At 55.4% G+C, this 12,614-nt stretch overlaps 2 protein-coding genes across 4 annotated transcripts; one reads left to right on the top strand and one right to left on the bottom strand.

Moving 5' to 3' along the window:
- The first annotated feature begins 107 nt into the window (after positions 1-107).
- Positions 108-8,023, top strand: RAB3A (RAB3A, member RAS oncogene family). Of its 2 annotated transcripts, none has more exons than XM_077976766.1 (5): positions 108-285; positions 1,362-1,625; positions 3,991-4,109; positions 5,950-6,074; positions 7,120-8,023. In XM_077976766.1, the coding sequence occupies exons 2-5, from the start codon at positions 1,398-1,400 to the stop codon at positions 7,308-7,310; spliced, it is 663 nt and encodes a 220-aa protein (XP_077832892.1). In that variant the 5' UTR covers positions 108-285; positions 1,362-1,397; the 3' UTR covers positions 7,311-8,023.
- Positions 8,024-8,028: 5 nt separating this feature from the next.
- On the bottom strand, positions 8,029-11,844 carry MPV17L2 (MPV17 mitochondrial inner membrane protein like 2). Of its 2 annotated transcripts, XR_001441290.3 has the most exons (6): positions 11,563-11,813; positions 11,003-11,173; positions 9,642-9,718; positions 9,409-9,537; positions 8,347-8,777; positions 8,029-8,307 (listed from the first exon to the last, which is right to left on the bottom strand). XR_001441290.3 is itself a non-coding variant. In NM_001194635.1 (5 exon segments), coding segments are annotated over 5 exon segments (621 nt in total). In that variant the 5' UTR covers positions 11,750-11,844; the 3' UTR covers positions 8,306-8,720.
- Between the last annotated feature and the right edge of the window lie 770 nt (positions 11,845-12,614).

Genomic DNA, 12,614 nt, shown 5'->3' with positions numbered 1-12,614 from the left:
CGCCCCATCTGGCTCCGCGTGCGTCAATGGGCCACATCTCTACGCGTGGCTCCGCCTCCGGATGGCGTCACGGGCTTATCTACATGTGAGGCCCCGCCCCTCCCTTTGCAGGACGTCACCGAGGACTGCAGGGGCCTGAGCCGCTGCCGCCGCCGCCACCGCCACCGCACAGCCAGCCCCACATCAACGCACAGGGGGCCCTGTCACCGCCACCGCCAAAAAAGTCACTGCCGCTAGGGTCGCCGTTGCATCGGTTCAGGGCAAGGTGAGCTCCTGCGCGGCCGGGTGTGCTCAGATTCCAAGCACCTGCATAACCTTCATTTGACTGATGGGTTGACTAGGGTTGAATGAGGGGAAGGATGCGGCGGTCGCGAGGCTAGGAATGGGTAGGGCCTGGGCGCCCCACTCCTGTCTGATCCTCACCACTAACCCCCCCAACCCCCCTGCTCTGCGGCGGAGGGGGAGGGGAGGCGAGCTCCTTGCGGGAAGCTGTGCGCGCGGGAGGTTTTTGCGTGCGCGTGCGCGTGGTGTGCACACGCGTGTGCGCGCCTGCCTGTGTCAGCAGGTCTGTGTGTACCCTTGCGTGTGTACCTGGATATGCTCGTGTGACCCCGTGGGGGTCTGGGCCTAAGTGTGTGCGTGTTGCATGCGCGTGGAGAAAGACGTGTGGACCGCCTGTGCATGCATGGCCCGTGCATACAAGCACGGGGATCCGTGTCCGTGTGGGTGATGTGCACACCCTGCATGGGTGGAGGGGCCTGTGCTCACGGGTGGTTTGCACATTTCTATAGGCGAGTCGGTGTGCAAACAGGTGTCTATGTCTTTGTCCTGTGCATTCCAGTGCGTTCACACACTCCTGTATGTACGGATGAGCGTGTTTGAGGCTGTGTGCACGTGAGCGTGTGCTTGCCCCGCCTGTATCATGTGATGCAGCGGCCTTGGCCGGAGCTCTCCGGCCTGGAGGTTTGGGGGAAGCGGGGGCTGCAGATGCGCGTCCTCGAGGGACCATGCACGCAGTGCACGTGGGGCATTGCGGCCGGGTTCTGAGGACCATGAAAGATTGATGGGGGGCGGAGCCAGCTGCAGTCATCCCCTCTGGACTCAGCCCTGGGTTTAGGGTTACAGCCCCACCGGGGGCACAGGCCTTTTGGAGGGGGCTGCTGGAGTGTCCCCATCGGCGACTCTTTGAGCCCCTCCTCCGAAACGTCCAGGATTTCAAGGTCACAGGCTGCCCTCTGCTGGGGGCACCACCAATTAATACTGGGGTTCCTGATGGGATAAGGGTGTTCTCCATATACTGGCCGTTTTCTGGAGCCCTCACCATCCTCTGCCTGGGCTTGAGCACATGAGGATGGAGAGAGCCCCCCTCACGGCTCTCCTACACCCGGTATCCCCAGATGGCATCCGCCACAGATTCACGCTATGGGCAGAAGGAGTCCTCGGATCAGAACTTCGACTACATGTTCAAGATTCTCATCATCGGCAACAGCAGCGTGGGCAAGACGTCCTTCCTCTTCCGCTATGCTGACGACTCGTTCACGCCTGCCTTCGTCAGCACCGTGGGCATCGACTTCAAGGTCAAGACCATCTATCGCAACGACAAGAGGATCAAGCTGCAGATCTGGGTGGGTCCCAGCTGGAGGGCTCCCGCCCGGCTCCGTCTGATTCCTGTCCTTGGAAAAGCAGCCCCAGCCTTGTCTGTCTCTTTGCTGACTGGAGTCATTCACTTACACACTGGGCATTTATCAGGTGCCCACTATATACCAGGGGCAGAAACAGACAGCAACTGTGTTCTCCCATAAGCGCCTAATCCTTGTCCCTCAGTTTCCCCATCTTCAAGTTCTTCCATGTATGAGGTTTCAGCTGGATCTTGGTCCCCATTCTCTTTTTTTGTTTGTTTTTTGAGACAGGGTGGTCTTACTCTGTCATCTAAGCTGGAATGCAGTTGCGTGATTACGGCTTTCTGCAGCCTCGACTTTCCAGGCTCAAGCCATTCTTCCACCTAAGCCTCTTGAGGAGCTAGGACCACAGGCACCTACCACCACGCCTGCTAATTTTTTTCTTTTTTGCAGGGTTTGGCTATGTCTGCCCAGGCTGGTCTTGAACTCCTAGGCTCAAGCGATCCTCCCACCTCAGCCTCTCAAAGTACTAGGATTACAGGCATGAGCCGCCCCACCTGGCCTTGTTAGTTTTAAGAGACAGAGCCTCACTCTGTTGCCCAGGCTGGATTTGAACTCCTGGGCTCAAGCAATCCTCCTGCCTTAGCTTCCCTAGTAGCTGGGAGTACAGGCAAGTGTCACTGAGTCTGGCTTCCTTTAGTTTTTAAACCTACAGCTATATTCTCTCTATCTTCGTTTGGCTTGATTTTTCTCCTTGGTCCTTGTCACTGTCACTTTCCAATATAGGATACATTTACACTATTCTTTTCTCTCTCTCTCTCTTTTTTTTTTTTTTTTTTTTTTTTTGAGACGGAGTCATGCTCTGTCGCCCAGGCTGGAGTGCAGTGGCCGGATCTCAGCTCACTGCAAGCTCCGCCTCCCGGGTTCACGCCATTCTCCTGCCTCAGCCTCCCAAGTAGCTGGGACTACAGGCGCCCGCCACTTCGCCCGGCTAGTTTTTTGTATTTTTTAGTAGAGACGGGGTTTCACCGTGTTAGCCAGGATGGTCTCGATCTCCTGACCTCGTGATCCGCCCGTCTCGGCCTCCCAAAGTGCTGGGATTACAGGCTTGAGCCACCGCGCCTGGCCCTCTCTCTTTTTTTTTAAACGGAGTCTCGCTCTGTCGCCCAGGCTGGAGTGCAATGGCATGATCTCTGCTCACTGCAACCTCCGCCTCCTGGGTTCAAGCAATTCTCCTGCCTCAGCCTCCTGAGTAGCTGGGATTACAGGCACCTGCTACCATACCCAACTAATTTTTGTTTTTTTAGTAGAGATGGGGTTTCACCATGTTGGTCAGGCTGGTCTCGAACCCCTGACCTTGTGATCCACCTGCCTCGGACTCCCAGAGTGCTGGGATTACAGGTGTGAGCCACTGCGCCCAGTTTACACTGTTATTTTCTATTTCCCACACTGGGTGTCACTTAGCAAGGGCAGGAATTTCTGCCCATCTTGTTAACAACTGTGTCCCCAGTGTCCATTTCAGGGTATGGCAAAGATCAGTGCCCAGTCCATGTTTGTTTGTTTGTTTGTTTTTTGAGACAGAGTTTTTGCTCTGTCACCCAGGCTGGAGTGCAGTAGCGCAATCTTGGCTCACTGAAACCTCCGCCTCCCGGGTTCAAGCGATTCTCCTGCCTCAGCCTCCTGAGTAGCTGGGATTACAGGGGCTCACCACCACGCCCAGCCAATTTTTTTTTTTTTTTTTTCAGTAGAGACAGGGTTTCACCATGTTGGCCAGGCTGGTCTCAATCCCTGACCTCAGGTGATCCACCCACCTTGGCCTCCCAAAGTGCTAGGATTACAGGTGTGAGCCACCGCTGCACCTGGCCCCCTGTTTGTTTTTTTGAGACAGGGTTTCACTCTGTCACTAGGCTGAACTGCAGTGGTGCAATCTCACCTTACTACAACCTCTGCCTCCTGGGCTCAAGTAACCCTCTCACCTGAGTCTCCTGAGTAGTTGGGACTACAGGTGTGAGCCACCACACCCTGTTCATTTTTGTATTTTTTGTAGAGTTGGGGTCTCGCTATGTTGCCCAGGCTGGTCTGGAACTCCTGGGTTCAAACCATCTGCCCAACTCAGCCTCCCATAGTGCTGGGATTACAGGTGTGAGCCGCAGCACCTGGCACGGTAAATGTTTGTTGAATGACTCTGTAGAATAATGGAGCAATCATATATTCCGAGCACTGGTGACCTAACCTGCTCTTCCTGACACTTTGTGCCTCTGGGCAAGCTCCTACTCCTCCCAGGGGGCTGAACTGGATGATATCAGAGCTCATTTCCTCTCCCAGGGCCTTATGTGTGGGTCTTCTCTGACCTTCATCTCTTCCTCCCTAGGACACAGCAGGGCAAGAGCGGTACCGGACCATCACCACCGCCTACTACCGGGGCGCTATGGGCTTCATTCTCATGTATGACATCACCAATGAGGAGTCCTTCAATGCAGTGCAGGACTGGTGAGTGCATCCCACTTGCTCTTTTTTTTTTTTTTTTTTTTTTTCTTTTCTTTGAGAGAGGGTTTTATTCTGTCACCCAGGCTGGAGTGCAGTGGCATTATCAGGGCTCATTGCAGCCTCGACCTCCTGGGCTCAAGTGATCCTCCTGTCTCAGCCTCCCAAGTAGCTGGGACTACAGGTGCATACCACCACACCTGGCTCATTTTTTGTATTTTTAATTGAGATGGGATTTCGTCATGTTGCCCAGGCTGGTCTTGAACTCCTTGGCTCAAGCGATCTGCCCACCTTGGCCTCCCAAAGTGCTGGGATGATGGGCATGAGCCATCGCTTCTGGCCTTGCACACTCATTCTGGGGCCATTGTCTCTGAGCCAAACTTTCTTCAAAAAATAACAAATAAGGCCGGGCGCGGTGGCTCAAGCCTGTAATCCCAGCACTTTGGGAGGCCAAGACGGGCGGATCACGAGGTCAGGAGATTGAGACCATCCTGGCGAACACAGTGAAACCCCGTCTCTACTAAAAAAAATAAAAAAAAACTAGCCGGGCGAGGTGGCGGGCGCCTGTAGTCCCAGCTACTCGGGAGGCTGAGGCAGGAGAATGGCGTAAACCCAGGAGGCGGAGCTTGCAGTGAGCTGAGATCCAGCCACAGCACTCCAGCCTGGGCGACAGAGTGAGACTCCGTCTCAACAACAATAACAACAAAAATAACAAATAAAAGGTAGGAGTCTGGGAAGGATTTCAAATGGAAAAGTAAAACTATAACCATGTAGAAAAAAATATCTGCAAGCGTAGGGTGGAGAATATAGAGACTATAAGGAGAGTTGGCATGGCCGGGCGCGGTGGCTCACACCTGTAATCCCAGCACTTTGGGAGACTAAGGCAGGTGGATCACCTGAGGTCAGGAGTTCGAGACCAGCCTGACCAAAATGGAGAAACCCCATCTCTACTAAAAATGCAAAAATTAGCGGGGTAGTGCATGCCTGTAATCCCAGCTACTTGGGAGCCTGAGGCAGGAGAATCGCTCAAACCCAGGAGGCAGAGGTTGCAGTGAGCCAAGATTGCGCCATTGCACTCCAGCCTGGGCAACAAGAGCAAAACTCTGTCTCCAAAAAAAAAAAAAAAAAAGGAGAGTTGGCATAGGTTAGAGGTTGCAAACATTTCAATTTTCTGCTCAGAAGTAATAACTGTTTTGTTTTTTTTTCTAGAAATAATAACTTTAAAAAAAATTTCTAGGCTGGGCACAGTGGCTCACACCTGTAATCCCAGCACCTTGGGAGGCCGAGGTGGGTGGATCTTGAGCTCAGGAGTTCTAGACCATCCTGGCCAACATAGTGAAACCCTGTCTCTACTAAAAGCACAAAAAATTACCCAAACGTGGTGGCTCATGCCTGTAGTCCCAGCTATTTGGGAGGGTGAGGCAGAAGAATCACTTGAACCTGGGAGGCAGAGGTTGCAGTGAGCCTAGATCGTACCACTGCACTCCAGCCTGGGCAACAGAGCAAGACTCTATCTCAAAAAAAGAAAATTTCTGGGCTGGGTGGCTCATGCCTATAATTCCAACACTTTGAGAAGTCAAGGCAGACAGATACTCCAGCCTGGGCAACAGAGCCAGACTCTATCTAAAAAAAAAACAACACAAAACACAAAAGCAATAATGGGTCAATGGGGGCTGGAGTGGGGTGAACGAGGGGCACATGGGGGAAAAGCATGGTGGGGAGGATGGAGGGCCAAGCTTCAGGGTCTTTCTCCCTCGGACAAGGACACGGGTTCCACACCAGCCCGTCAGGGTGGAGCTGGGATCCTCCAAGCAATAACCTGTCCCCCTCTGGCTGCATCCTATAGGTCCACCCAGATCAAGACCTACTCGTGGGACAATGCCCAGGTGCTGCTGGTAGGAAACAAGTGTGACATGGAGGATGAGCGGGTGGTGTCATCAGAACGTGGCCGGCAGCTAGCTGACCACCTTGGTGAGTGCCCAGCTGGGCCAGAGACCCACAAGGCTAGAAAAAGGACACTAAGAAAGGGGAGGGCTCACACCCAAGGTCTTACAGCTAAGCCAGGTAATTCACACTTTCTGCAAACTAGCCTTCATCCAGGAGCCATTTGTGTCGGATCTTGAGGGATGTGTAGGAGTTCACCATGCAGAAAGTTTAAGGATTGATTCTGACACTCATTGTCCAACGCTTTGTTGGGTGTTGCTGGGCTCGAGAGGCATCTAGGGAGGCCTCAAGGGACCCCTGAGGTGGAGGGAGGGACCTGGATGAGAGGAGCCCATGAGAGGAGCCAGGCTTCCTGGAGTGGTGGGCAGTGGACTCTAGAGCTTGGAAGAAGGTCTTTCAGGCAGAGGAAGTAGCTTGGGCAAAGGCTTGTGGTGAGAAAGATCCTGTGTGTTTTGGTGATAATTTCACAAGACTGAAACATGAGGGTCAGCTGGAGGAAATGTAGCCGATCAGAGAGGGCCTCAACCATATGCTGAGAGGCTGGGACTCTTTGGAGGGCAATAGGGAGCCACAGAGGGTGTGTGAGCAGGGGGAGGTCACGGCTGGATTTGAGTGTCTGAGGCTTCCAGGGCCAGTCTATGGTGCTGGGCTGGATGCTGCAGGGCATGTCTTGCCAGGTCCTAAGGACAACGAGACACAGTTTTCGGAAGGAAGGGCAGGAGGCCAGGTGCACTGGCTCACGCCTATAATCCCAGCACTTTGAGAGGTGGAGGTGGAGGATTACTTGAGCCCAGGAGGTCGAAACTGCAGTGAGCTATGATCACGCCACCCTACTCCATCCTGGGCAACACAGCAAGGCCCTGTCTCAAAAAAAAAAAAAAAAAAAAAAAAAAAAAAGCAGGAAATGCAGAGCTGACCCAGTTCAACGTTGCTTCTCTGTGGGATTTGTCAGTACCTTCAATAACCTACTTGGCACTGGGAATCTCCAGTGTTTCCTTTCCTCAGAGAAGCATCTCTGGGAGTTGGCATAGGGCGTGGCCAGGGTCCTCATCTCTGCCTTCCCTGACCACAGGGTTCGAGTTCTTTGAGGCCAGCGCCAAGGACAACATCAACGTCAAGCAGACCTTTGAGCGCCTGGTGGACGTCATCTGCGAGAAGATGTCCGAGTCATTGGACACGGCAGACCCTGCGGTCACAGGCGCCAAGCAGGGCCCACAGCTCAGTGACCAGCAGGTGCCACCTCACCAGGACTGCGCCTGCTGAGAGCCACCCCAACCCCTTTCCCCTCTTTCCCGTCTTCCCCACCTTCCCCCAACTACCTGGGCCTGACCTGGCCCCTACCAGCCATGGGCACAAGACCCCTACTCCTGACTTAGCCCATCACCCTTATTTATTATTGTAGCTATTTATTTATTTATCGAAGATGTCCCCCAGGGGCCCGGGCTCCCCTGCCCACCCCAAGCCCTGCCCATCCTGTACATATAGCCCTTTCCCCACTCAGCCGTGGTGTCTCGTGGCCCTGTGAACTCACCACTCACCCTCCTGAACCCCCTCGCCTTTTTTTTAAATTCACCCCCAACCACAGTTGTCAGTTGTGAAGAGGGGGCCAGATGACACCCTAGAGCAGGCTGATCAGGCAATGGGAGGTGGCCAGGCCTGCCAGTCCCTCGGCTCTGCCGCGGTGGGCCAAGGCCGCTGTTGGGGGTTTCCCTGTGCGGACCATGGGGGTCAGAGGCTGGCCTGCCGGGCTCCTCTCCCCCAGTTTTCTCTTTTGGTGGGGGGCTGTGCTGTGGGTATTCACCACCCTGGGACCCCTCCCCCTACCCACCAGACCTGTTCTGACCTCATGAGTGTCAAACGTGCCCCCCAGTTCCTTAGGAGATGTCAAGACAACACTACACACACCCAATAAAGCGAATGGACCACGTGTGTTCCTGTGAGCACCGGGCCCTGCCCACCCTGGTTTTGACCATCCACAGCATTTTCTTTTGTTATTTTTATTTTTCAATATAAATAGAGACAGGGTCTTGCTATGTTGCCCAGGCTGGCCTCGAACACCTGGCCTCAAGCAATCCTTCCACCTCAGCCTCTCGAAGGGCTGAGATTACAGGTGTGAGCCACTGCGCCCAGCCAGCAGTTTCAGTTACATTACAGAGATAATTTAATGGCATTTCCATAGTTCACGACCAGGGAAGGAAACACAGAGGCTGCCCGGCCCTGCCTGAAACTTTTGGGGGCCGACTCCAGGCCTGAGCCTGCTCTGAGGGGATCGGCCACATCCCCGCCTTAGTCCCAGGACCTGAGGGAGCTCTGGATCGGTGGCTTGGCCCAGAGCCAGGTGGACGGCAGTGTTGAGGGGTTGGGGCTTGGGACTGGTTGGCAGGGTGAGCCCCGTGCTGAGTCCCAAGTGGGACATCTTGGTCACAGGTCGTATGAGGTTCCTGCTGAGAAGGGCTAGGGGATGATCATCCATCTTCACGGGTGTGTTCCAGTTGGGGAAACTGAGTCCCAGAAGTGCGCTTGGGAAGGACGGCTCAGCCCAATGCCCGGGAGCTGGAGTGGCGCTGGGACGTGGCCCAGGACCCGAGCTCGCTGCAGGGGCCCATTCCCCTTCTGGTAGAGGGGATGGTCTGCCAGGAGTCAGTCTTGCATCTAGTCCCGGAGGTGGACAGTTCAGTCTGCTCGGGTGTCCAGGGCCACACAGCCTGGGGATGTCAGAGGAACTGGGCTCTGTCCACACAAGACAAGGCATCTGGTCAGAAGCCTGGCTCATCCCTCCTGGTCCCTCCTAACTGAGCCCTATCCTACCTGCCCTCGGGCCAGACGTCAGCCCTGCTCAACAGACATGGCAGGGACCTGGCTGAGGTCGCATCAGACAGCACAGAAGGGCTGGGTTTTTTTTTTTTTTTTTGAAACGGAGTCTCGCTCTGTCACCTAGGCTGGAGTGCAGTGGCATGATCTCGGCTCACTGCAGCCTCTGCCTCCTGGGTTCAAGCGATTCTCCTGCCTCAGCCTCTCAAGTAACTGGGATTACAGGTGGGTACCACTAATTTTTTGTATTTTTAGTAGAGAAGGGGTTTCACCAGATTGCCCAGGCTGCTCTCGAACTCCCAATCTCAGGCAATCCACCCGCTTGGGCCTCCCAAAGTGCTGGGATTATAGGCATGAGCCATGGCGCCCAGCCGGGGCTGGGTCTTAACGGCTAGTGAGGAGCTCTCCACCAGCCCACTGTTGGGTAAAGGTTGCCTGGAGCACAGGGGACTCCCACTCTCCAGGGTGGCTGGCTACACTGCCACTTGTAGCTCACACGTGTAGCCCCCTGGGGAGTCCCCTGGGTGCCTGGTATGCCCTCCACACTCACCCGGTACTTCAAGTACGACAGGTACGTGTCCCAGCCCAGCGTCAGGCCGTTGATGTAGGTGACTCGAAATTGGGGGGGCACGAAGAGGAAGTTCACGAACTGTGCAGCAGGCCACACGCACCAGTCTGCCTGCGGGGAAAGGCGGGGAATGAGGGGCGGGGCCGGAGCTGGGTGGGGGCGGAGCGTCCATGAGGGGGCGAGGCCGGACAGGGGCAAGGGGCGGGTGCTCCCACCTTGTAGAATTCCCAGAACTTCTCCCGCAGCTCCTGGCAGCTCTCACCCACTGTCTGACCCTCCATGCAGCCAAGGCCTGGGAAGGAAACCAAGAAATCAGAGTGTTAGAGGCCAGGAAGTACTGTTGAGATGACAAGATGGGCTGACGATGGAGAGCGCGGGGTTGGGCCCCTGAGAGCCCGCGCCCCCCACCCCGGGCAGAGGGACAGGGACTTTCAGATGGGAAGGACAGAGAATTAGGGTAGCTGGTGTAGGGACAAAACAGAGCAAGTCAGTCCCAGTGAGAGACAGAAGTCATAAACATATAAACACGTGCCCCAAAGGAGACACACCCTGTAGTTGAGTCAGTTGTATTACTTTTCCATCACAGACCAGGAAGCCGGCCTGGGAGGTGGAGAATGAGAGACTCCTTTATTAATACTGCTGTCTTTACCGAGCCTAGGGCTGGCACCGTTGCACCTCATGAAGTCCAGCCTCAATTTCTCTTCGTTCAGGTCTCGGAGCCTTTGCATTAGCTGTTCCCTCTGCCCGCTGGTTCCCTTTTCACGTCTCGACTGAGTGTCGTCCCCTTCTTTTTTTTTTTTTTTTTTTTTTTTTTGAGACGGAGTCTCGCTCTGTCTCCCAGGCTGGAGTACAGTGGCCGGATCTCAGCTCACTGCAAGCTCCGCCTCCCGGGTTCCCGCCATTCTCCTGCCTCAGCCTCCTGAGTAGCTGGGACTACAGGCGCCCGCCACCTCGCCCGGCTAGTTTTTTGTATTTTTTTAGTAGAGATGGGGTTTCACCGTGTTAGCCAGGATGGTCTCGATCTCCCGACCTCGTGATCCGCCCGTCTCGGCCTCCCAAAGTGCTGGGATTACAGGCTTGAGCCACCGCGCCCGGCCCCCCTTCTTTTTTTTTTGTCTTTTTTTTTTTTTTTTTTTCCTTTTTTTGTGGAGAACAGGGTCTCGCTATATTACCCAGGCAGGTCTCGAACTCCTGGGCTCAAGCTATCCTCCCGCCTCTGCCTCCCTGAGAGCTGGGATTACAGGCGTGAGCCACCGCGCCCGGCCTTTCTTTTTTTTTGTTGTTGTTGTTTTTGTTTTTTGTTTCTTTTTGTCGTCCCCTTCTTTGGGAAATGCTCTCAACCTCCCGCCCAGGACGGCCCCAGCAGATACTGTAGGAGGGACGAGGTCCCTCTTACACTCGCCAGTGTTCACATCGGCCGAATCTGTCCCGTCCCCGCTGTGACCTGGCTCCTAGTTCGGGGCCACCCAAACAGGGGGCACATTGGAAATGCACCTCTGCATCCTTCTTAACACAAAGCTGGCTCCACCCCTCGCCACCTATGAGAGGCAAAGCCTAGGCTTAGGAGGCTCCTTACCCAAGAAGTACCAGACGCCCAGCAAGGGAGAGGCTACCAGCTGATCCACGAGGACCTTCTTGAGGACATTTGGGAAGCCTCGGAGGCCAGACGCAGGGAATAGACGGTCCAGCGACAAGTACCAGTAGTGCAGGAAGGGACCCATGCTGCAGCCCACCGCAAACATGCTCGCTATAAGAGTGTAAGTCAGGGGGCTGGGTTAGGCCGGCAAATTCTCCAGTCCACTCCCTCCCTCCCTGCCTAAGGCCTGGGTAAGCCCAATGCCATCCCAGAGCCTCAGCCTCACCGAGAAAACCGGAAGAGCCCACCCGTGCATTCTTCCACTACAAGCCCCACCAGCAGGCGTGGCTCCAGAGGCTCCTAGGTAGTGGGTAGAGACCCCCGGGGGTTGGGAGGTGATGAAGACCCAGGGCTGCGGGAGACAGACACCCGGAAGAGGCGCGGTCAGGGCAAGGGTCCTGCGGGGGACTGAGGCCACGGGTCAGGGGTCACGGCCAGCAGTCGGGTATCGGGATCAAAGGTCGCCCGGGGTGAAGGGCTAAGTAGCGTGGCGTCCTCACCGGAGCGCCGCGGGTCGAAAACCTGGCCGGGCCGGGCACGGATCTCCCATGACTGGCGCAGGCCATCACCGGCCGCCATGAGCGCGCCGCAGCCCAGCGTGTTGGTGACGAGCAGCGCGCGGCCCTGGAATAGAAGCTGCCCCGCGGATAACAGGCGGCGCAGACGGCGCCAGCCACCCCGCGCCATAGCCCTCGGGAGCCAAGGAATCCGCGCGCCGCTCTGCTCTCGCCGCGCCGACCAGTCGCGAGTCACAGTCGATCCCAAATTGCCCGCCCCTCCGGCATCCCGACCAATGCATAGGGATCTTCAGTCCGCAGGTCCGCCCTGAGCCGCGCCGCGTCCACCAATCGCAGGCAGCCTCGGAGCGCCACATTGCCCGCCCCGAAGCGTATTGACCAATAAAAGGCAGACGTTCTATCCCAAGGTCGATCTCCCAGTGACCGCCCGAGGTTCACGGACCAATCGGAAAAAAGAATTGCGTTACTTCCCGCATGCCGATTGGTAACGCTGCACTCCTGTTGCCCCGCCCCTTTCTGTGCCAGCCTATGGGAAACCGTCGCAGCTACCGAACAGCCCAGTATGGCCCTGGCCAATCGTAGACCGGTGTCACGCGGGCAAATCAGTGACCGTCGTCCCGCCTCCCGCTTTGAGGTTGGACAATCTTAGGAAGTTACAACGCCTTCTGGCCTGGTTGCCTTCCGTATTTCCGGATTCTCCTGGACTTAACCAAAAGGGATGTGATCTGTCACCAGGACAGCTACCGAGGTGGACTCCAATCCTGTAAAACACATTCATGGAACTTGGGGTGGGGTACAGTTCTGCTGCGGCTCAGCCCAGTTGGAGCCTGGTCCAGAAAATGACCTTGGGCCTGACCTTGACTGGTTCTCTTATCTCAGGTTCCGAATAATGATAGTAATTGAAGTGTTAGTCACTGTTCTGGGCATACGATTCACGTTGACTCCTTCCAAGCGAATTTGTGCTCTTGCAGAAACAATTGTATCCTAATTATACCGTTCCGTAGGGAAAAATGATTTTTTTTTTTTCTTTTCTT

This window comes from Macaca mulatta, chromosome 19, assembly GCF_049350105.2.
Source record: "Macaca mulatta isolate MMU2019108-1 chromosome 19, T2T-MMU8v2.0, whole genome shotgun sequence".
Classification (NCBI taxonomy): Eukaryota; Metazoa; Chordata; class Mammalia; order Primates; family Cercopithecidae; genus Macaca; species Macaca mulatta.
This window is presented reverse-complemented; position numbering and strand designations above follow the sequence as displayed.

Bases quoted from the DNA above. Each gene is read 5' to 3' on its own strand.
- RAB3A (XM_077976766.1), top strand. From the start codon at position 1,398: ATGGCATCCGCCACAGATTCACGCTATGGGCAGAAGGAGTCCTCGGAT. The intron at 4,110-5,949 runs GTGAGTGCATCC...TGCATCCTATAG, and splicing joins TTCAATGCAGTGCAGGACTG to GTCCACCCAGATCAAGACCT. The intron at 6,075-7,119 runs GTGAGTGCCCAG...CCCTGACCACAG, and splicing joins GCAGCTAGCTGACCACCTTG to GGTTCGAGTTCTTTGAGGCC.